We start from the raw sequence: 24435 nt of genomic DNA, 5'->3' as shown, positions 1-24435 counted from the left end.
CTAAGTCGCTTCCTAGACTTAACCTCCCTTTTTTCAATGACTGCACCCTTAACTACACTCCTCGGTCCCAGTGGAACAGCAGCAGCCAGAAAGCACGTGCTGGCTGGGCCAGAAACATCTTTCTGAAGCCCTGCACTGAACGGCTGCTAGGTGGAAGAGCTGCCGAGCACCGGAGGCCTCCTTGCCAACAGCTTCGGTGTGTCTGATGCGTCCAAGTGCTGAACAGGCGCTAGCAAAAGCCTCATGTAGCCAAGGCTCCTGAATCTGTCGTTTTGAGAAGTAAGCTTCAAATTAGCTCCACATTCAAGTTACCGTAGCAGGGGTGGCTCTGGACAGTGGCAATGTGCTACTAAGGTGATAGCTGCAACTAATGCAACTACCACCTACAGCTGTGTTTGAAGGTCTGCTATTTCACCTGTGAGAGTACTCCTAGAGCTGAGGCATGCTGGCCTGCTGCCATGCCATCTGTGTGGTTTGAATTCTGGTCCACCCAAGGTGGTTATGCTGCAGTAGGACCTCTGACAGGGTTATCTTTGAGATGCGGAAGTGAAATGCAATGAGCTTTTCTCTAAGAATTCTGTGTTCAAGGCAACTGGTTAAAACAAACAAAAAAGGCAGTGAAAACATGGTCCGGTCCTGCTGGTGGTACATGTTCCAGATGTGCTGTGTGCAGACAGCTGCTACTGTGCCGGTAGATGGCACTCCCCAGAGTGCAATTTCATCTGGATTTTGTAGGACCAGTAAAACTTGTCTCTAGAAAGGTTTCCTCTTAGCAGCAGTTGCCTCAGCACACCAACGGTGAGGTAGTTCACAGATGCAAACAGTCTGTGGAAAGACTAGCATGGAAGGATGTTTGGTCATGGCTGGGACCATCGCTGGCTGTAGTTTTGGGAGCAGTTTTGGGAACGGTTGGGCTTTGCAGCAGTCCTCTAGTAGGAAGGTTTAAGCGCCTGCGTGGCAAGTGGTGCACAGTTCAGACATGGAGAGTTGGCTTCTCTGCTGCATCTCATGGCTGTTGCAGGCAGTCGCCAACGCAGAAAAGAGGCCTGTGAGGCACTCACATTTGTGATGCTGAGGGTCTTAAATCCTCCTGCTGGCATGCTTATCTGGAGTAATGCCTCTGAAAGAAACTTTGCACGCAGATACTTTAACACAGTGGCTGGAACCCTAGAAGACAAGGGGGAGCATTTTGGAAATAACTAAGGGGTCAGAAAGCAGCTTGTTCTCCCTTACTCCAGCACCACCTCTGCTGCTTTTCTTGCTGGATACTGCCTTCTGCTTGCTTACCTCATTTCACAGCTCCAGCCATGTACAATCTCTGCCTGTAACCTTTGCCTTTCTTGTTGTGCTCGTTCTACACTGCGGAGGTTGAAGATGGTGGGGAAAAAAAGGAAGGCTGAGGAAATGCCTGGATCTCCCTAGCATGGCACTGAACCAAAATCCTTCCTCTGGCTCCAGCAGCTGGGGAAGCCCTCTTGCCGCAACAGGAATCAGGTGCGAGAGCACAGTGGCTTCCCCAGCCCAAGGGACTGCGAAGGGCTGAGCCTGCAGACATGGTAAGACAAAGCTCAAAAACCAGGAACAGAAGGCATCTAAGGTGACAGGAAAAGCAGCCTGGGACAGCTCAGGCTCTGCCACGCTGGTAAGCTGAGGGCAGCAGGGACAGGGTGCTCTCATCACCGCTGATCAGAAGGGTTCGGTGCCCTTCCTGCCTGGGCAGCCCAGAGAAAATCAACATCAGCCAGGACCAGTTGGCTACAAGAGACAGACCAGGATCTGAGTATTAAACCATTTAATTCTCAAACCACTCACATGCATAATGTTCTTTTACACAGTGTTAAAAGAAAGAAGAAAATGCAATTTGTTTTAATACAAACAGAATTTCAAGTATACATTTATAGAATTTTCAAAGATTCCTACCCAAGTTGCTAAGTTTTCATTCACATTGTTCTTAAAGCTGTCTGACGAGAGCGCTTTTTGTTAAACTGCTTTAAATGCAATTGTACAATCCCTCTACCTTTGTTTTATTCCCCCTTCCCCAACTCTGGTTCTCGCACTGCCTTTGCCTGGCCCCTTCCAGCAGCAGTGGCTGTTGCTGTATGCGACCAGCCTGAGAGCAGGCAGCCCCGCTGGAGCATTTGCCTCTGCCAGCTGCCACTGGATGAGGAGAAGAAAAGCCAGGGCGGAGGACCAGCTTGGGCACAGCTTGTAAAATCATTTAAGAACAGTCTGATATCCACAAGTTACACACAGCAGGATCACACTTCAACCTACTGCAGACTAAGTGTGAACACTGACTTTTTTTTTTTTTGAAATAAGGATTGCAACCAAAAATAAAATTGAAAAAATAATAATTAGCACAGCAGGAACTTTCTTAACTGTGAAAATAAGTCTTGAGTGTTAGGACACCTGTCCTAAAAGGTTGGATTTATAGGCCAACAGTTGATGGTGACAGCACAATTTTTCTTATTAACGGTTACTCTGCAAACCAGCTCAGAGCGGAATCAATGTGGGACACACCAACTTGGATTTTTATTATTATTTTTAAATACTGAACTGACTAGGGCTCCTTATCTACAGTATGGACTCCCCCCCCAACCTCAGTAACAGCTTCCCCATGGCTTTGCTCAGCCTGGTGCCCACGGATGGGCCATCTGCTGTGTCACAGCTGGGTGCAACTTCTGACCTACTACAAATGGGGTTTCAAGAGTCTTTACAGGCAAGGGTGGGTTTCTTTTTTGTTGTTGTTTTTTTTTTTTTTTGATCGTTTTACAAAAGTATTCCAACAGGTCAACGCATGCCAGTCCTGTTAGTGCTACAGCATGGCTGAGCTGCAACCAGCTTTGTGGCTGGGGTGGAAAATCCTGTCCATAACGTTGGCAGGGGCAGCGCCGGGCCCGGAGGGGTGCGGGAGCGGGAGGTAGAGCTGCGGTAGTTTTGGGGCTGCCGGTGGCAGCCGAGGGTCTGGCACCATCGCTCCCTCCCGGGCTGTGGCTGACGGCAAGCCCCCTGCCTGTACAGCTGTCTCAAAAGCCTGCAACAGCCATACTCATCTTACGATTTAAAGTGCATTTCTTCAGTAAAGGGTTTTTTTCTTTTTTTTTTCTTTTTTACTTTTTTTTTTTATTTAAGAGGAACCTATTTAAAGTGCTGTTCTAGTTTGGAAAGGGACTCTGTTTAGAAAAAAATGGCACCTTTTCACGACAGATCTGCTCCCTGTATGCTTGTATAATATATATAAATTTGCAGAGTCAGATCTGCTGACTAATGACCAACGTATAAAAGTGTTATTTTTATTTAAGTTTATTGCTTTTCACTGCTGCCTGCTCCCTTGGAGGCGGAAGGGAGGGGGATTCCCCTCTCCCCCTCCGCGCTGCTAGCTCGGTTCCTAGTTAGCGGTTCAGCCCTCGGCCCGTGGCCCCGGGCCGGTTTGCTGTGGCGCAGAGCACGCGAGGGAACGCACGCGCCCTGCACGCTCACAGCCCCGAAGCTCGTCCGCAGGGGTCGCGTGGCGAGGAACCGGCGTCAGAGGGACGATGGCACCTGAAAGGCTCTCCCCGCTCCTGCCAGATGCCATTTTCGTAGAGTCACTTTACAGAGCAGACCTGCGTTTCTGAAACGTGGAGGTAAGGAAAACAAACCTGTTTGAAGTGAAAGCTTTGCTGATAGTGTGTAGCATGGCAACCTCAGCACTCCGAGAGAGAGAGGTAGTTACTGTCCTGTGAATCTTCCGCTGCGTAACGCAACTCAATTTCTGGAGTGATTGCTCAAAAACAAAAAGGAAAAAAATCCTGTGCTCTTCATTTAAAGTTAGCCCAGTTAAATCTTTCTGTTGAAGACATACTCAGCTATTCCCTCCAAGAGGCTTTTTCTGTTTTAGAAATTGATTGTCAGTTTAGCTCGTTACAAAAATCAAATTTGATTAGCAAATTGCTATATAAAGCCACTTAGGTTGTTAACTCCTGTTACAATGCTCTCCTCTTCCACTGCTCTGCGTGGAAGTGCTAAATCATCGGTGTCCCTGTTTGGGGGTTATTGTTCAGCTGAACAGGGCGCTCAGTCACAGCTCATCTACAGCGTCACCACGTGACAGCATAGGACAGCATTTCATGCTCTGAGCAAGTTTAATGGAAATGTTAAAAAGAGCTACTGGTGTCATATTCACAGTGTCGTACAGGAAAGGGGGGGGTGAGGCTGGGGAAAGAAGGGGGCAGAGGGCACCTTCAGCAACAACTGGGGCACAGCTCACGAGAGCTTTAGCTAGTGTTTAAGATACCAGAGGCTTAGGGGAAAACGACATACATTCCCTTCCCTTTTTCAGACAAAAGCACTATTTTTGAATAGCTTGCTTTCGTTTCTGTCAACTAGCCTCCGATACAGTCTGCCCTTGTCCTTCACTGGCCCTCCTTGTAAGCACGGGGCCCAAGGTGAGGAATAAATTACCACAAGAACATAGAGCTGCATATTATTCTCTTCCTAACTCGACTTTTAAAAGAGCTTATTCAGCAAAGTCCCTGTTGTGCCAGCAAGGATTACTCTGTCCTTGGCCTGTCTTCTCCTACCTGTCAGCAATATTATATACACGATCACAAAAGAAACATGCATTATTTGAGTGACAACGCTCCCCTTGCACTTCAAAATATTTCTCGTAGTCGCTTGCTCTGGGACAACACAGCCCTGGAAACTGGCGCAGGGCTTTTTCCCAGGCAAGAACTTCAGGGAAGTTGAAGGGCTTTCATCTTGGGCGTAGGGCAGGACAAATTCTGCCCTCCATCCCCAAATGGATGTGATCCATCTGGATCCTGTGATCCAGATCTGCTGCTTCACCTAACAGCAGAACCCTGGCTTTGGAAACCGTCAAACCCTTAAGGAAAGTACCTGCACCGTGTACAAAATGAGTCCCTGAATCTTCGTCAGAGATCGTGTTTGCCCTCAGCCTCTAACCACACACGTGGGACAGCCTGTGCTGACAGCAACCCTGTCCCTGTATTTTTACAGAGCAAACTTGAGACTGCCTCACCTTGGCTTTTGGTCACGTTGGTGCATCCTGCAAAGCACCCCGCGGCCAGGGAGCAGCCGCAGGGGTGATGCGAGGCACGTTTCACACTTTTAGCCAAGCTTGAAGCTGTAATCCAGAGAATTGCACTGTCCCTATTGTGTTAGTGTAACTCACAGCTACCTGCCTCAACAACGGCGTGGCACCTTCCTTCTCCCCCCCAGCCCCTGCCTCTGTTAAGCCAACGGTTGCTCAGTTACCAACTTAATGCAATGAAGTATTAAATAAAAGCTTCACAGTAATCTATAGTTTCCTTAGACGTGTAAGATGTCTAAGAAAATAGCATCATGGGAGCATCCATACCAAACCAATGCCCTAAACGCATCAATAGAAAAAAAAAAAAAAGGACCCCAGAAGAACCTCTGGATCTCAAGACAGCTTCTGACCTTGACCAAATGGGGAACCAGTGAAAGAACATCGTCAGGTTGTAGCTCATTTCCAAGTGAAGTTTCTTATCTGAGGCTTCATGATTCCTCCCCCAGACTCAGTAATTTTTATATTTTTTTATGCTGCTACTTTCTGTATTTTATGACCAGTAGTAAAACTAACCAATTTAGCTTCATTTTTACTTTCTAGGGAGTTTCACAGTTTTTGTGGGCCTTAGCGAATGGTATTGGTTCAGACTGCAAACATAATGGGAAGGTTTAAATAAATAAGTTCACTGCAATTAATAATAAAAATAATGAAGACATTTAACCATAAAGCTGAGGAGGGTTAAGCACATTTACAAAATCTAAGTAAAGCTGGAGGCTTAACATAACTGACGGTTGGCAAAAAAATAATGCACTTATTTTTTTAAAGTACTGCCTTAGACAACTGCAGAAAAATAATAACTCAGAATATGTCAGATTAAACAAGGAAGTTACACAGCAGTATTTAAAAGACACCTGAATATATTTCAAAGCTTAACTGATAGGAACTAGGAAGCCCATTAAAGCTGCCCATTTTTATATGATAATTCTATAAAAAATATATATATAGCTTGGCTTAGTCTGATGAAAAAAAGGAAGCTGCACTCACGCTTGGGCGCAGCTGGACTTCTCCACAGACCTTTGTAGACAAGATGCTCTGTCATGGAGTAATCCTTGACAAATTAAAAAAAAAAACAATGTGACTGGAAATGCAGTGGTGGGGTAAGGCTCTACCCCTCGTTTCACATAACGCAGCACAGCACGTGGCGGGGCAGTGTCTCATACCCCCGTGGGGTGACAGAGAAGCCCCAAATACCCGAGGGAGGGGCAAACCTTTGGGTCTAAGCCTCCCACCTCGAAGCAGGGCTTGCTTCAAGCAGGTTGCTCGGGATTTTACCTGCCAGGTCTTGAGTATCTCCAAGGCTGGTGATCTCACAGCCTCTTTGGACAATCTGTTCCAATGTTTGGCTATGTTCATGGTGAAAAAGTTTCTCATTATACCTAACCTGAACTTCCCGTGTATAAACTTCTGCCTACTGCTGCTCCTCCTTCCACCACGTGCCTCTGAGAGGGTTTGGCTTTGTCTTCTCTGCACCCTCTCCTTGGCTGCGGAGTTTAAGTAGAAGGAATGACATGAAGGAGAAAGTACTGAAATGAAAGCAAACTTGAGTCTTCAACAGCTTTAACACATGCCAGAAAGCGTAACATTCAGAAAACAGCACTTTGAAATCTGCCTGGCGCTACCTGTTTTCAACCTTCACTTGCCACCCTTGAGGTTCTTCCAAGGGAATTTCCAAAATCTGCAAAGTTTCCCGCACTGCAGCCTGGCTCCTTTCCTTAGGTTCCATTCGCGGATCCCTTGAAGAGCTCTGCAGATCCCAGACCAGAGAACACTGGCGATGCTCAGCTCCAGCGCTTCTGAACTGGGCGTCAGCATCTCTGCATGCTTGTCTTCCAAGACCACGAGGCTTCCCGCACGCTCCTGCACACAGGCAGGTTCCAAAACAGACGTTTCCCTGCCCACGACATCCACACACACTTCTTCCCAGGGATGCTGTGCTGTCGTTTCACCTGCCCCATTCCACTCAACACCTCCTGTTGACTTCCAGTGGCAGCAGCCACGGCCGGTGCTGAGAGCAGATGAGCCCCCCTCGTATCTCAGGGGGCACGTGCCTTCTTTCCCTCCTCGCCAACCTACTTTCCTTGCCAGCTCACCATCACCAAATTAGAATACTTTTTTTTTTTTTAATGAAACTGATTACTCTGTTAACTGTTCTGCTGCTGGAATATCAGCAGCAACGTAGCTGCTTTCTTAGCGAGAAGGACCCCGAACCCCACGCACGTGGGGTATTTTTCCAGCAGCCACGACAGCTTTCCTCTAGCAAAGAAGAAAGCCACCCACCCGAGCCCCCTGGTGACAAGCAACACCCGGAGCTTCCCCCGCTCCTTGCCGGGAAGCACGCTCCTCTTCCTAGGAAGGAGGTTTCAGCAGGGCCGACGCCAGCACAGCTGCAGGATGAGCAGGCAGCACGGTGCCCCCTGCTCTGGCACTACGCTCCCCAGCGCATCAGCTGCACACGCGGGGCACACTGCGTGGGGAACTGTGCCGACAGCAGAGCACGCAAACACAAGTCTGACAGGCACGGCTACGCCCGCTTTTCGGGAGCACTTCACCGCCCTGCTGCTCTCAAAAGGTGCCCATTTACCTGGGGCACCTCTGGCACGGGGCTGCGTCTCCCCCCGAGCGTGACACCTCCACGCTCCCGGCTGGGTGCCGGGGCTCCCCTCCCACCCCAGCGGCGGCACGGACGTACCTGCTGCGGGTCTCGGTGGCCACCTGCAGTGAGAAGGCAGGGCTCAAATGCTACCACTGTTCCTCGCCCAGATTTCTGAAATGGCTCATCTCACCCTGCAAAAACAAGTACCTGAACACACGTTAACAGCCGGTACCCCCAGGTCTACTCTACCACCCTGACAAAAGCAGGTTTTGTTCTTCACTCACAGAAACACTTGGCACGTCCCGCTACTCCTGGTTCTGAAGCTACGCGATCCCCCTGCTAAGGTCCCCCCAGCACATCCTTAATGCTGGCCGTCCTGCCGCTGAAGGCAGCAGTCTGTGGGAAGTCACGAGGCAAACTTCAGGAGGAAACCCAGCCCACGTCCCTCACATCACAGACCCCAGCAAGCAGGCACCAGCACCCAGTGACTCGGCCCAGGCTGCAGCAGAGCCCCCGGCCCTCGTCCCCCAGCTAACCCTGCCCCTCGGCAGCACGGAAGCCCCGCTACGAGCATCAGATCCTACAGCCCCCGACTTGAACCGATCGTCTGTGAAGTCCTACAAGTTTCCCAGTGCAGGTGCCTGAACAGCGGGTGTAAATCTGTCGGCAGCAGGCTGGCTCTTCTGGGCTAGTTCACGGAGACGTTGCTTGTAGACCACAAACTGAAAGCTGTCATGCCACATCAAAATTCACCTAAACAACTTAAAAGTAATCGGGGAGGAGGGGACCTGTGATTTTTCAGCATTTCCATGATAGGAATTAAAGCTTTAAAAACAAAAACGCAGCTTTGTGGGCAGCGTCCCAAAGCCATCAGAGCAATTACAAGGGAAGGGAATTACAACGCCCTCGCCCGAAGCCTCAGGCGCACCCCTGCAGCGACCCCCTAAGCACTGAGGAACCGCTCTGTGCAGCACGCTGCTGCTACTCAACGTTCAGTTTGGGGCATTTTCAGTGAAAAGGGCTACCTTTCTGTAAAACTCATGCTATGCACGTACAGATATATGTTACTGACAGTCATTTAAAGAGAAGTGGCAGAAATTTCACATACAGACAGCTGTCTCAATAACTCTGTTCTGCCCAGTTAGCAGCCAGAGCTCGGTCTAAGGTACCTCTCCTCCCTGCCACCAGAGCAGGGAAGTGTTCTCCTGCCCCAAGGAGGGTTACGGGATGCCTCAGCCTGATGGAATTTCTTTCCTCGCAAAACCCAAGCAAAGCAGAGGCCGTGACGCTTCGCTAGGCACTGGTGCAGCACAGAAGGGCTCTTGTACTCAGCCCGCAGTCCCCAGTGACTACAATTAGAAATAGATTAGCTTACAGGCTTTTTATATTTGCCAGATCTGAACTCAGGAGCTAAAAATTGTATTGCATGTACACCAGGAGCTGCGAGTACGCACTAATCCTGCTGGAGAGTATTAAATGAACTTAATCAACAAGGGTGGGTGGATATCACACTGCTCGATATCACACTGCTCAATAGGAGGGATGCAGGGAAGCTTGCTATAAAAAGAGCCTCTGGCATGCAGGCTGAGCAGAAGAGTAAGAGGAAGCACGGCTGCTGCTCAGCCTGCAGGAGAATTTTTGTGGTCAAGTTGTAGCATTTGTAAGTTCCTCTGAAAGGCAATTACTCCCCCCATAGAGAAAAAAATAGCAAGATTTCACTTTTGAACTCATTTCCTCTTTCCATTGCTGACAGCAGAACGTGCACCTCTTCAGGGCTTACTACAAAATACCTGCACCTCTAGACATCGCTAAATAGCAAGTGCCTGTTTTACTCTTTTAGAAGAGTAAGCTAGGGACTAAACACACTGGCAGTTGTTTTTGTGGCCTCCTCTCTCAAGCTCCCACTTGTGCCAGACCACGGTCTGATTTGCCACCTTCTCCCTTTTTACTTCTGGGCTTTCCAGAACATACTTGTTTTCCTACAGAACACTTAAGTGCCATGGAGAACACTGCAATCTTTAAGCCTTGATTTTGTTTAACAAAACCACTTCTCTGTATGTCAAAGGTGTCCAGAAGCCTTCAGAAGGCCCTGAAAACTCCCTCGGGGCTGGCTTTAATCACTGTGACAGCACAGAGGAGCCAAAGCCCTGGAGCACTGGGTCCAGTGGCAGCTCTACTCCACCTCAACGCGAACCTCTTACCTCCAACCCCGGTCAGACACCACAGCTTGAAACAGCAAGCCGCTGGGGACGGAAGCAGAACCAGTGCCAGAACCGAGTCAGTCTGTCCCATTGGTAACAAAAACTCACCCTAATCCCGCGCTGACCAGGACAGGGTCAGGCAGAGGATCACTTTAGATCCATGTTACAGCATAAGGCAAAGCCACCCCTCCAGTTCCCTTGCAGGGAAATCCTCGAGGCATTCCAGTAGGGAAGTCCTTATTCTTCTTTAAAGTACCCCAAATCACCAGGCAGGGCAGAGGCTCCGTGCTTTGTGGCCAACAGGCACAGCGGGGCGGCTCGGGCTCCGGAGCGGTTCTGCTGGGGCAGTCCAGCAGCAGAAGCGCTGCCGAGACACGGTCAAAGCACGAATTCAAACCACCTCCAGCAAAGGCAGCTCCAGTGCCTCGTCTCTGCCAGCCGCCAGGCCGCACTGCTGCCATAGCAGTTCCTCCAACACCAAGTTAAACTGCGTGAGAAAAAAAAACAACAGCGTTTCAAATGGCCACCCACACTGCCTCCCCACAATCAAACCTTACTAGCACGTCTTAAATCCACCCGAGGTTTCCAGTCTCTAGGGTTCAACAGAACAAGTTCTTCCATCTTACCTGCATTTTTGTCCACAACGGTCTTTCAGAACCCACCTAAAACAGCTCCTCCTATTTCCAAGAAGCATCATTTCACAAGCTGTAATACTTTGGTTTATAACTGGAATAAAATATAAATTAAACAATAATGCTAAATGAGTTTATATTGAAATACTTTATATATGTATACATATATATGTATATACTGGTACGTGTGTGCGCACTCCCTAATGACAGCTAGAGGAAGCAAAAGCTACTCTCTAAAGGCTTCTACTCTTCCAACCAGCTTCATCAGCTTATCCATTGCAACAATTCCCTGTGCATAAAAGCTAATGGAGCACTGCAAGGTGGCACTGGTAATCAGCCAGATGATACAGACGTTCAGGAACAGAAAGACAATAAATTAGAAGAAGCAGTAGTAACTTGTTCACAGTTGGGATGAGGATAATGTTATAAGAAACCTGAATTTTCTACAGTCCCTAAGAACAAAAAGTCAAACGGGTCAGTGAAGATTACAGATGGACATGTTTTAGTTAAACCTAAAAGCAAAGATCGGATCTGACACAAAGAAATGGTAGAAACCCCATGAAATTTCTCCCAGCAGGCTAAACTCTGGCACCATCAGTCTCAGCAGGAACATTTCCAGTACCTCCCCTGGGACCAGAACTCAGCCCAGTCCTGCTTCGATCACAGCCTCCGTCCCAATGACGGAAATGTTCACAATGAAGATGCCTTGCAGCCAACTCAGTCCTATGTCCAGAAGGAAAATGCTCCCAGGCCTTCCTCTTCAAACACCCGCGTTACTGACTCTACCTCTTCTCTACCTACCATCCCAAACGCCACAGTTCCATCTCTCCTAGTCCCAGCCTCTGAATTTTCCTATGTTTTGCAAACGAAAGCCTTTCAGCAATAATACTAATGCAGCTGGATATATTTTAGAGTTTGGAGGACTCTTTAGATACTTTTATAACCCACTTATGAGTGGATTCCAGATTCAGAATGATCTAAGCATCTAGTGAGACTAACTGCAGCAAAACTTTGGCCCCTGCTGCATTTCTTATTATTTAAAAAAAAAAAAAAAAAAAAAGAAAAGGCAACAAATCTACTCCGAAGTATTCCAAAATATTCTGGTAGATGTTAGTTTCAAGCAGCAGCCAGTAGTGTTTGCATAGTTCTAGCTTTTATTTGGTTACAAATATATCTCTCTATATAAATGTACATACAGTTGGATGTATGCATTTTATATTAAAATATCTTTTGAGTGACAATGATTAAAATAAAGATATTTAGCTCCTCTTTAGGACCTTCCACTGACGATGTCAAAGCCCTGTGCATGATCTCAGCCCCTGGTGTGGGTAACGCTCACCGCTGGACCACCACCTTACAGAAGAGTAACAGCAGCAGTCAGCTCCACCCAAAGGCTCCGGGTTTCCGACTGCAGAAACTCAGAGCCCAAGCCTAGAAGAAACACCAGAAGTTTCCTGAATCACAGCCCCCTGACCTGTCCCATCTCCAAACCATTTCTGGGAAGAACAGCATTGGTGTCACTTATCTGCAGGAACACTCGGATGCCTGAATGGCACAGCGACTTTGGCACGTCGAGGATCAAACAGAAGGTTTTTATAAAGTTTAAATAATAAGTTTAAGGGGTGCTGATCTTCCTCAGTGTGAAAGGTGCATGACTCAGTCTCTCTTGCAAGCTACCTTCCACCCAAATCAACTGCACCTTTTCTGTTGTCTTTTTATACACTGGCTTCTGCTGGGAAGAGGAAGTCACAAGCAAATAAAAGCTACAACTCTGCTCTTGCAAATGCACCACATAAGAAGGGCTGTTCTCAAGGACCAGACTGCTTAGAATCATTTAAAGAACCGCGCGTCAAACTTTTACGTGAAATTACTACTTTTAAGTGAAATCATCACTGCAGAGAGGCGTGGGACTAACTGCCCTGGCAAACAAAGTCACCGAGTTGTCACAAAGCAAGAGCAGGCCGGGCAGAGAGATCAGTCTCTCTGATGTATTTTGGCCTCAACTTGAAGAGGGCTGACATCCTGGCTCCGCGCCTGCCCCGCTGTGCCTTCCCACGAGGCTGCAGCTTGCTCCGAACGCCATTCCAGCCCCCGGCGGCTGTCCAATGCCCACGGTCAGCCCCTGCCGACCTCGGCCAGGTTTGAAACAGCAGCAGAAACACTAAATGCTTTCTATTCTTCCTGCCTTCAGCCACCCAAACTTCGGCAAGCTCAGTTAAACAGACCACAGCTTGGAAGGATTTCAGAGGAGACGCCGGCGAGGCAAAGGGCCGCAAGCTGGCGGCAGCAGCCCGAGGAGGAGCTGCGCCGGGAAGCCAGCGGCGGGCGGCACGGCCGCGCCACGGGACTGCTCTGCCTCGCCTGCTGCGACTCTGCGCAGGCTGGTGCCCCTGGCTGGCATTAGGTGGCCAAGCATGTTCTCTGCCTCCCGTTAGAAATTCACATTTCACAACCCCCCTTTTTTGGTGCTGCTGCAAGTAAGCGGCCTCGGCCGGTTTCACACACTCCCGCTGCAGGAGAGCAGAAAGACGTTCTGCTTTTTTCCCTCTTCCAGCTCTACGCCAGTCATCCTCCCGAGAGGAAGACTGCTAACTTTTCCCCGAAGCAGCAGCACAGTATTAACACAATTCCTGTTATTTTCACAGCTATTCACAGGGAGCCCAGCAGCAGCAGGGAACGTCCACAGCACCGCGCGCTTTGCCCTGCTGTGACTTGGCACTGGGGCTTTCTGCAGGCTCACGGCGAGAACCGCAACACTTCACATCGGGAAGGTTTCCTTGCCACTGCAAAGACCTACGAAATGCGTTCCCCCTCCGATAAGGAAGGCTGCAGAAACAGAGCACGTTCCCCTGCTGCCTGAGGCGAGCAAACAAACGGGTTAGCAAGCCCTAGCTCTGAAGCTGACAGAAATGTAAAGTTACAGAGGTATTAAAACACGACAGTTCGCTTCACATCCTCCTTGAATCACAGTTGAAATCACAGTTTTGGCAAAGGGGAAAAAGCTGAAGCTAGACGTGGAAATGCCAAGCTGTGCCTCAACCCATCGCAGAAGCACTTGTGCTCGGAAAGCCGGCACCTCTTTCTCCACAGCTTCGGTGGAGCTGCAAGAGCTCCGCGTCTGCCAGTGGAGATGCAACAAAAGATGTTACCACACCGCTATGGGAAGCGACCCCAAGCAGCTACAGCGCTGCTGGAGAACTCACACGAGGTCTTTCCATCCTGCACACAGCCTCCAAGCCCTGATCCTGCAGTCACAGCCACATCTGCGCTGAGGAAGCCAATCGCTGAAAGAAAAGTTGAGCAAACAACTCCTCCTGAACTGGTTCCCTCTCCTAGCGCAAGTGGCCTCGACGGCTTTCAGCACGGCTCACAAAAACATTAGAGACGCCATGATTTCCACACATACGTACACATACATGTCCATTAAATGTACAGAAATAATATTAGAGTGATTCCCACTACCATTCCTTATACTGACTCTAGTTACAAGCTTATAAACTTCACCTCAACGAGGCCTGGGCAAGAATATTGGCTCTTTTGCATGCAATCAGAAATGATCATTTGTACAGTGGCAACCTCTGCACCAAAAAAAAAAAAAAAAAAAGAAAAAAATAAAACCTTTCACAAGCTTTGTTTTCAGGCTAGCCTAGAACAATATGAAGGAACAATTTCACAACTTTCACCAGGCCAATTAAAAGTAGCAAATCAGCCAAACAGGATGCACCGATCTCACCCTGGGCTGCTAGGATGCTCCTCCATTCACAGTATCAATACAGTAAAACAAAAACCTGCTCAAGAAACTCACAGCTATGCCATACAAATAAGGCATTCACCATTTTATGTCAGCCCTTCATCACTAAGCTTTGATGGATCAGTTGCCATCTGTTTCCAAAAAATGTTGCTTGTATAGCAGTTACTGCACCTTCACCCTTCTCTTCACAGCAAGCTTAGCAGGGAAACTTTCCCACTATATTTATATATAATATATGTATATAAATAATTTTATGTTTTTATAGTTTGGTAGTATTCTTTTAAAAGTTCTATTTTAAAACACTTAAAAAATCTTTGAAGCAACTAAAAGTAACTTTTGACACTCTCTAGTGTGAACGGGATAGGACTTCAAAGTTTTTAACTTTTTTTCTTAATGATTTTTGGTAACTTCAAAAGCTATGACTAAAGCAGCATACTCTGCATATCTCCGCTCCTCCCCACACCTCGATTGCAACGAAACCTACCTTAGCCACCCCCTTACCTCTCATCTTCTGCGACTACTCTCTGGCAACCTTACTGTTTGACCTTTGACAGGAAACTGAACGGGGCTGGTCCCTCGGTTGGCCGCTCAGAACATCATCCCCTGCGTGACGATGCACTTGACAGGAGCGGAAGAAGAAGGGACGGAAGGAAAATGGAAGGGGAGATATCAGTTTTCCTGTTTGAAACAGTCAAGGAACTTGCACTGGGCAGGTGCCCTGCTCAGAACACCTGCCAAGGCTCCTCTCTTAGGAGCATGTCCCTGGTGCGCTTGATCCTGGCACCAAGCCCTTCCCCTCCCCGCACACCACAGCATCAGAGCCACGTCTGCCTTTTGAGAGAGACGTGGGAGGAACAGCGAGACCCTTCGCCTGTTCAAAGTGGAAGGTGGGCAAGACTGCTTCACCCTTCTCCAAATTCTTGCCTCTAAAAGGGCAGGAAAATGATCACAAGTCCCAATTTGCAGGTGGGGAAAGCGAGGCCAGGAAGTATTTCCTGTGCCCAAAGCTGTGCAGGCAGACAGCAGGAGAAGCTTTGTTTGCACTCAGAAAGCCTCCTGCCTGCCAAGGCCACGCTGTAACCACTTGCCCAGCTTTCTTTGCGAAAGCAAGCTGGAATGTGTTTCTTTTTCAATGTCTCATTGTTCCTCCCATCATCCTAAGGATCAGAACTTCATCCTTCCCTAAGACACACATTAAACATCTTAAAGAGAATCCCTTCAACCAAATGTCCTCTCCCAAACCCAATCTGCACAACCTGTCGTGCATTTTCCCCTTCCATCATGAACAACTCAGCAACAGAACCAAAGAAAACTCTTAAAGTATTGCATATTTTTAAAAAGACTTCTTCAGAAGATGTCAAGATATTTGCACTTATCTACCTGTCCCATGCTTTTCCGTTTAGGAAACACGTAAGCACGTGCAGACACCTACAATACACAACACAGGCATGTCTCTCCAGGTTTGCTAAACTTGCTCTAAACATCAGAGCTTCTTAGAATACAAAAGTTTAAGTCCATGCAACGGGACAGAGTTGTGATTGCTCTAGGAACCACTGATATTAAGTTTCCTGAACCATTATGAGGAAATAAAGTAGGGTTTTCTTTTTTTCATTTCAGCAATAAAAAAGTTATCAAACTAGTTTGTAGAAACATGTTCAAAAGCAACCACCCATGATTGCTTGGCTGGGATTACAGTATCTCAGTAAACCATATTGCTGTTAGAAAAGATCAAGTGCGTGTCAAGGGGGGAGCTGGGGTGAAGGACGACTTTGGTAGCCAGCCTCTAACTCCTCCATTCAGCCAGAAAACAAACCTCTTCCTAAAGCTTGGCAACACCTGAAGCACGGCAGCGCACCGGTCAGGAAGTCGGAGCGCTCCAAACTCTCCAGATCAGCACCAGCAGAGGATAACCCTCTTTGAAAGACCCCTCCAAACCTTCTCCCCACACATTAGAGTGACGCAAACCTCACAGCTGCTAAATTTCACTTACAGTAGCCTAAGTGCTTCAAATTTTGCTGACCTCTAGAATACTGCTTCATAGCCATGCCCGCTTTTAACAAGGGGCAGGAGGCCACACGCCTGGAACGGGCAAGCCAAAAGCCCTAAAATAATAGTTTACATAAAAATGTAAAAAGAGACACACCAAAAATAAGACAGGGATAAATATAGTCAGGCAAGGCAGGTTCCACTAGGACAGTCTGTTTGTTTTCTTTAACGTGGCAACTACCTGGGAAAGGGAGAAAGGCAACTGCCCCTCGCCCCTGCTTGCCCCTCTGATGCGGGCCAGAAGACGCAGCGAGGAGCAGCCAGGCTCGCTGGCTCTGCGCCGGCAGGAATTGGCAGCTGGGCCACAATCTGTTGAGAAATAAAAAGGACTGCTTGTCCCGGATGATCGCTATCGAACATTACAAAAATTTGAAATCCTGTCGATCCCTGAATAAGAAGTTGATTGACACAGTTGTCTTGTTTTTCCCCAAGAAGATGAAGAATAAGGGAGAAAAACCTTTAACACTATGTTTGTGGGGGCTTGTGAGAGAAAGAGAGAGAGAGAGAGAAAGATTTTTCTATTTTGGCAACATCTTGGGAGCTTCTTTCTGTCCAATGGTGGCATTGCACTAATTAGAGTACCAGCCTGCCAGGTTGGTGCTGACTCTCTAGAGCCAAAACGGGAAGATGGTCCTTCCTCCCCAGACCCTGCCGCTGCGCTTCAGTCTGGCCCAGTGGTGGACACAGATCCCTGTGCCGTCTCCCCCACGGCAACAGCTTCCTCCTGCGGGGGAGACTCTTCCTCCGCCTGCCCCCGAGACGTGACAGTGGTCTCGGGGGAAATGCTGTGAGGCCCCTCCAGAGGCACGCAGCCAGGGTGGTTCTTGCGAAAGTGCTGGTTGAGGATGGCCTGGAAAGGGAAGCTTTTGCCACAGACGTGGCAGTGAAAGGGCTTGTTGCCTGTGTGCTTGCGGATGTGATACTCCAGCTGATCCTTGCGGGTGTACTTCTTCCCACACATGCGGCAGACAAAAGGCGTGATGCCCATGTGGAGCCGCATGTGCCGGTCCAGGCTGCCTTTCTGGTTGAAGGATTTGGCGCAGTAAATGCAGGTGAGCCGTGGGTTGTACCGGAACCAGCGCTCTGAAACTTCCTGCTCCCGGAGATACTCCACGTAACCGCTCACTCCAATCATGGGTGATTCTTCGCCCTGCGAAGGAAAAAACAGATTAAAAACAAAACAAAACAAAAAACCAACAAAACAAAACAAAATAAAGCAGCTTAAAAAGGAAAAAAATATGCAGAAAAGAAGATCTGCTGTTTCTTCCTCTAGGCCCCAGTCCAGTCAAGCACTGGAGCATGTGCCAAACCTAGAAATCAACAGCACTAATGTCTGCAACCTCAAGCACACATTTAAGTGCTTAACTGGAGCCTTGGGGCTGGAGACAAACGAGCAATCAATTAGAAACCTCTGCTAGTGGCCCCTTCTGCCAAGCCATTCACTAGGTCTGGGGAAGAAAATACAGCCTTTGTCAGGAGGGCAGTTAGCCACTGATTGAGCTGCGGATCAAATGTGTCAATACATGCTACTCCGTTTTTTTTCCCCAAAAAAACTTGGACCAGTTTGACTAAAATACCGTATACTGTATTCTGCTATACTTACTAAATGTTAGAAAAAAGCCAATTAATAAGCTTACAGTAAAACGAAGGTGGAATAAAACTCCAGCTCACATCTGAAACTCTCCGGGTGTCATTTCACGTGGGTATTTGTTCAGGTGTCGCTCAGGCTTCATTTTATAATGGCTCACGTTTGACTAAAGGCTTACGCAATCCATCCACCCCCGCGACATTGCAGGGGAGAGGCTGAGCAGAGCGAGCTGCAACCGGCTCCAAGGCGCACGGCAAGGACCGGCAGGCTCCTCGCTGCCTGCTGAAGCCAGCAAGCCAAAGAGCCGCAGGCATCCCCCAGCCGCACGGCTCGAGGACAGCCGCAGGCACTGCTTTCTGGAGCTGCTGTACCCAGAGGCAGCACACCTAGACAGCCCCCTGAATGCCCGCGTGTTTGTACTCCAAGCCTCACGCCATTTCCTGATGATGCCAAGCACGGAGGAGCAACCAGTGTGAACGCACAAGAGCCTCTCCTCCGACAGCTGGGGCTGGGCACACACAAGGAGTGGTGTAACCGTGCCAGGCGCCGCCGAGTGCAGCTGCACAAGCAGTGGCAAGCTGCTCGGAGCTAAAGGAGATGCACAGAGCTGTGGTACCTCCCTCGCACACTGCCACCGGGCAGGGATTGCAGGCAGGCTGTTTATAACATCGACGTGGGAACAGCAGAAGTGTGAAAGGTGACAGCACTTCCCTGCATGTGTTGAAGCCCACGGTTCTAAGATTGAGGCTGTCTCACTACAGAGAAATAACAGCAGCTTTTCCATACTTAGGGCTAAAATTGCTTTCTGTTGCATTTGCCCTGGAGGGCCAGTTTGACCTGAAATTTTCTAGACACATTCTGAGGACCCAAGACAGGCCTTCGGCAAAATAAGAGCCAAAAGGTATCGTTTTACCGAAGGGCATCAGGAAGCTAGCAGGCAGAAATCATGGGTTTTGTTCCTCACTTCGCTTGGTCTTACTCAAGGTCAAAGCAGCCTGGTAACTCCTCACATGCTTCCAGCAAAGTCATTTGATTACAAACTAACACATTGCTTATGTGTCAGGAACAGGAGATGTCCTTCCACAGGCCGCTGGGTGATGTCCTTGCACTAGTGTCACTGCAACACTGACTGTATGCGACAGAAGAATTAGACAAGGGACAAAAGACAAGAGACCTCCGCACAAACCCCCAGTCCTCCGACACTCCACCCAAGAACTTTACTGGTGTAGTACTTGGCTTTTTGGAATGGTTTTGGTACCAGTAGGAAAAGGTTTGGATGTTGTCACCTCTCAGCCTCCTACGGAAGCCAGCTAACGCCTCTTCCTTCAGCTCGGGCACTTGCTGTCAGTGTTTTAGCACAGATCCAGGTGAACAGGGTTTCTCCTCAGGAGCTGGTGGCCTGCCCAGAATGAGGGTTGACATTTACGCCCTCAGACAACATGAGAAACTCCTGTTTTCCAGGTATCTGGACGAAATCCCAAACAACAGACAGAATCGGTTTTACATCATACACTGACGGCACGTGTTCTGAGGGTGGGCAACCAAACCCTTGGCACTAGTAAACGGTCCTCGTTTCACGAACAGCATTGCTTGCAAATATAAAAGATTACATACTACACCACCACGTAGTCCCCTTAACCTTCAACGCCAACGTTTACTTGCAAACTTCTGGAACTGCCTACCTGGGAACTGGGCTGCTTGGGCTCATCCATCCGCCCGGGAGACTCGCTTTTTGATCTGTACCGCTCAGTCACAGCAACCATGCTGCCAGAAGGGCTAAATCTGTGGGGTGGGGGAAGAGTGTAAACGGAGTTTTTAATGGGCATCAGGTCACTATGGTGTGTAGAACAACGGGTGAGCAATAGAGGCACCTGTATAGCATCTCTTCATCCTCACCAGCTAACACACAGGAGGCGGAACAGCGCAAGTATAAAGGAAAAACCAAGTCATACTGGTCTGTGGTTTCAGTCTTAACATCTGAAAAATAAAACTGAGTCATTTGGCTTCCAGTTCAGTCACAGAGAGCTTTTTGGTTGCTATTGCAAGCAAGTAAATTGATATGGGCCCAGAGACTCAGGAACTCTCCAACAGGAGGAGAAACTGGTTCTCTAAGGGCACCTCTCACGAACCACCCTCGTGCTCATCCCCCTTGTGAGTGTGAAACTAAGACACACCACAAAAGTGATGCCAGGGACTCCGAGTAGGAAACAGTGGATATTGAGTGCAGTGTAAAAGAGAGATGCTCGGGGCCAGCTGGCCCACGGAGAAGAGTCGAGAGGCTAGGAAATGCTTGCTCTTGCAATGGCCAGCTCACCGTAATTCCCACCGACTGATTTATTAAACAGTAAGTGATGGAATATCCACTGTTTCCGGGAAGCTGTTCCCCCGTAGGACCAGAGGGACTGAGCTAGAAGAGGAGGAGCGTGAAGGGAAACCCCCCTCTCAAATGCAAGCCCTCACAGACACACAAGATCCGCTCTTTATCAGATCCATTCTTTGGTCTGAGCTAAGGTCAAGAAAACAAATGCTGCAGTGCCGGGGAAGCAAATGGGGGGAGAAACAAAACACAGCATATTTCACCCCCTATTCCCAATATAGGCTTTTTGCTGTTTCATGTAAATCCAAACAACAGCAGAGGCCAACGGGCTCCCCACCTCAACTGCTTCAGCAGATGCAACCCCAGGACCCACTGCTATCCTGGACCACCAGGAAGAAAGCTTCCTCTGACCTACAGCTGGTGGCCACCTTGTTCCTAGACCAGAACAACTCCCAGATTTTCAGGCCAGAAGGCATCATTACAATGGTACTTTGCGTAATGTCTTGTATACAGCCTCGTTAATTCCAATGCTGAGCATGGCATCTACTGAGGCTGCACAGCAACTTCTTTTTTAGACAAAAAACCCATGTCAGCTGAAACGCTGAGAGGCAGAGATTCCAATCTATACATCTGTGAGCGCTAACGATCAAGTTCCCAAGCTAGCCTGCACCTGGAGATCCTGGGCTGATGGCTGTCCAGCCAAAACATTACGACCCAAACCAGATACACTCTGTAACGCGAGGAAAAAAGTCCTTCAGTGCTTAGGCTTAAGAAGGACACGTGAAATATTAGGGGGAAACGTTCAAAAGCACCAACCCAGCCAAGTGAAAATCTTGCTCAATCTCCTCCTACAGCCAAGGTCAGGACGTAAGCTGCAGAGAACTCACCTGTCAATCTCACTGCTGGTCGGCCTGACTGCTTTGGCCCCTGAGGACCCTAACGCATAAGTCTCTTGGCTCATTGATCCGTGGCCCGTGGTGTCGATCACCATCGCTGTGACCTCCTCAGCACTGCTCCCGTCTTCTCCTGACGGCTGATTCTCTGCCCCTAGCCACTCCTCCAGGTTCTCCATTTTAATGCGCACTCCTCCCAGCACCCGGACGTCGTCGTCGCTCCGTCCGCCGCGGTCTCCCGCTCCCGTCTCGACATACCACTGTCCCGCTCTGTTGATCCGCAGGATGGGTTCCCTGCTTTCCACGTCCGAGCTCTGTTCGATGATCTGGGGGCTGGTGGACTCCTCCGGCGGGCTGAGCTCCCGGATGTCCAGCACTGTGCTAACCTGGCCCAGGCGGCTCCCTTTCGGGGTGTTGTGACGAGGGCTCAGGGAACGGTTGAGATTTGGCGTCACCCGGTGAGACTCCGGGGGTCTCTCCTGATGCTTTGTCCTGGTCTGGCTCAACTCCGCTTCCACCTCTGCCACGTTAATTTTGAAGTGAATTCCCTCAAGAATCTGCGTGCATTTGTCGATGATGTGCTGCATCTGCAAGAAACTGGCGGCCGTTAGGTAACTGATGATGTCAGCCAGCTGCAGGCATATCCTACCGGTGTAACAAAAGGAAAGGAGCTGCTCAAAAACAGATGGGTTCTTGATGACAGAAATGGAAACTGTGCTCATTTCGTTCAAGGACATATGGTCGCGGAAGTAGGGCGAGCTGGCAGCCAGCACCACCTTGTGAGCGCGGAAAGCTTGCCCCTGCACGTTAACCACGATGTCACACAGGCGGCCCTGCATGCGCAGCTGGTTCAGGTGGCTCAGGACAGAGTTACTGAAGTCAGGAATCTCCAGCTGAATGTTCCCACTCTTCTCCATGGCTGTCCCGCTTGCAGGTGCAACCCGATTGAGAAAGAAAAAAAACAAGCCGTCGTTAATCTACGTTTATTCAGCTTGAAATACCGGGACTTTTAGAGAGCTTTCAGCGCTTAATTTACAGGTGGCTCGCAGCAGCTCTCTGATCCTTATGTTCTGTACGTTGCCTTTTACAAACATTATGTTAAAACAGCCCCTGACAGATCCCCATTCCCTGTGGCTTAAGTGCTCTAAACAGTTCATTCTGCAAGCCTCAATAAAAGCGCATTTGCATTGTAAAAAGAACACTGAAAATGGTTCAGGTTCTAAAAATAGGTAATGATTGCATAAGGGATTAAAATACTTAGCACTTGTACCTTCTAAGCATTTTGAAAGTGGAAAGAAATATTGTTATAAGATTGTCCTTTACAGAGCAGGAATCGGGAAGGAGAGAGAGGGGCCTAAATCCTCCGCAACGACTTTTCAAAAGCCGACCAGCACGTGTTTGAACTCAAGGCCTCTTAATCACGCCATTAAAACCAAGATATTCATCGTTTGTGGCACTTCCGACACAGGGCAGAAAACAGACACCAGGCCAGTGAAAGCAAAAGAGCAGTAACCAACTCCAACCACCGACACATCGACCATCCAGCGGGCTCAAATGACTCCACGAGAAAAGAAGCCAACGTTTGTGTAGCTTGAGGTATCGCACACAGCAGAATATGCCTTATGAACAATGAGGATTAGCACGCTAGCTCTCCTAGTTTCCTTTCCGTAATTCCTTTTTTTTTTTCTTTTTTATAATCATCACATTTCATTTTGGCAAAGTTTGAAAAGAAGCCCTGACCATATATGGTAAAAATTCAGAATGGTCCAAAATTAGACGTAAACTCACCCCCCCCAACACACCAGAAAAAAAAAAAAAGGAAAATAAATACCTTCATTAAAGACCTCTCGTGGCACGAGCTGCTTCCCAGTTGGATGGCATCTGAAGTGTTGATTAGGCAGAGTGCTGCAGATATCTAAACAATTTCGGGCAGTCCGGCAATACTGAAGCTGATAGTGCCTACTCTGAGAAATCTCAGAATAAAAGGGACTAGCGCGTGCTTCAGCTTAAGCACATGTGCCTTCGGAGGACGGGGGCCTAGAGCCTCGGCACATTTTTTCTTTTCCAGCTATGAGCGCTGCAGGACAGTGCATGTTCGTGTGCCAGAACAGACTTTGTGCAAACTTGGCAAAATATGTTACTAAACCTGAAGCTGCAGAACAGCCTGTCAATCTCCTGAGGTCGCGCACAGGGATTGCTAAATGAGGCGACGGCTGCCTGACTGAGGGGGGGATGAGATCAGAGGTGCATCCAACTTCCCAAGGTGCAACTTAACAATGCCACATCTGCAGGCTTCTTCTCCCCTCGCCCTATTTTTAGGGAGAAAGCAACAAAACCCGCCAAGGCCAAGAAGCAGCTGCAGCCTGCGGATCCACGCCAACGCCCGGCTAAGCGCAGAACTTGAGACGCGGTCGGTCCGATGCCATACCTGTCACGTTAACGGCACCATGCACCGGGAGGAAGTGGGCTCGGTGGCTTTGTTCTCTGCTTTTCCTCTGAGGCTGTAACGTCTGAAAGCTTTTTGCCCCCTTCCCCTTTAGGAGGAATGAGAAAAGAAAAAGAGAGGCAGGAGAAATGTAGCGCCGCGGCGCGGGGCTCTCCCCGGCAGAGCCAGCAACGCCGGGCTCTGGCGCTCGCTGCTCGGCCCGAGGGCACGGCGGCGGCGTTAACCGACCGCGGCGCCCCCCAAACCGCACGGAAATCCCGAATTTTGTCCAACCCGCCTTTCCCCGCTGCCTGCTCAGCGTTAGCACCGCACGGGCGGCGAGCAGGAAAACGGGGGCGCAGACACCCCCCGCGCCCGGCTCCTGCCTGCCGCCCCCCCCCCCCCCCGGGGCGCCCCGCGGCTGGAGCCCGCCCGGCACCACGAAAACCTCTGCGGGACCGGGGCCGCGGTGCCGTGACCTCCCCGAGCCCGGCCCTTCGAGCGACGGCCCCCGGAGCGCTCCCCGCGCCGAGGGGCACGGCCCGAGCCGCGGCGGGACGGCGGCTCCCCGGGGAGCCGGCCCGGGGCGCGCAGGGAGGGAAGCACGAACGAACCCCGCGGCTGCTGGGCGCTGACGGCGGCCGCGGGCGGCCTCAGCCGGGAGCCCGCCGCTCCCGGGGGAGCCCCGGTTAGCCGGGGGCGGGCCCCGGCCCCGCTCCCCTCGGGGCCGCCCCGCGAGGCTCCGCGGCCCCCCGCCCCGCCCCCCCCGGCCCGGGGCGCCCCGCGCCTACCTCCCGGGGCTGGGATCGGCCCCGGCGCCGGCCCGGAAGCGCAAACCTGCCCCCCCCCCCATCCCCCCCCCCGCCCGGAAGAAAATCCCCCTCCCGCCCCGCCCCG

The 24435-nt window shown here is 49.7% G+C and overlaps 1 protein-coding gene across 15 annotated transcripts; it reads right to left on the bottom strand.

Annotated features, from left to right (window-relative positions):
- Positions 1–1780: 1780 nt before the first annotated feature.
- ZBTB37 (zinc finger and BTB domain containing 37) lies at positions 1781–24396 on the bottom strand. Of its 15 annotated transcripts, none has more exons than XR_013954213.1 (7): positions 24330–24396; positions 23542–23647; positions 21108–22040; positions 19586–19685; positions 9995–17465; positions 7782–7876; positions 1781–6573 (listed from the first exon to the last, which is right to left on the bottom strand). XR_013954213.1 is itself a non-coding variant. In XM_080601926.1 (5 exons), exons 3-5 carry the CDS (start codon positions 22028–22030, stop codon positions 16977–16979), a joined length of 1512 nt encoding a protein of 503 aa, XP_080458052.1. In that variant the 5' UTR covers positions 22031–22040; positions 22945–23647; positions 24330–24396; the 3' UTR covers positions 1781–16976. The 15 variants fall into 15 exon arrangements, 2 of the variants coding, with proteins under 2 accessions (XP_080458052.1, XP_080458051.1); XR_013954214.1 differs by having other exon boundaries at positions 1781–6140; XR_013954218.1 differs by having other exon boundaries at positions 10513–17465.
- Between the last annotated feature and the right edge of the window lie 39 nt (positions 24397–24435).

Source organism: Anser brachyrhynchus (assembly GCF_964034855.1).
Source record: "Anser brachyrhynchus genome assembly, chromosome: 8".
NCBI lineage: Eukaryota > Metazoa > Chordata > Aves > Anseriformes > Anatidae > Anser > Anser brachyrhynchus.
Note: the sequence above shows the minus strand (reverse complement) of the source record. Positions and strands in the feature narration are given on the sequence as shown.

Bases quoted from the DNA above. Each gene is read 5' to 3' on its own strand.
- ZBTB37 (XM_080601926.1), bottom strand. From the start codon at position 22,030: ATGGAGAAGAGTGGGAACATTCAGCTGGAGATTCCTGACTTCAGTAAC. The intron at 19,686-21,107 runs GTGAGTTCTCTG...CCCACCCCACAG, and splicing joins ACCAGCAGTGAGATTGACAG to ATTTAGCCCTTCTGGCAGCA. The intron at 17,466-19,585 runs GTAGGCAGTTCC...TTTCCTTCGCAG, and splicing joins CCAAGCAGCCCAGTTCCCAG to GGCGAAGAATCACCCATGAT.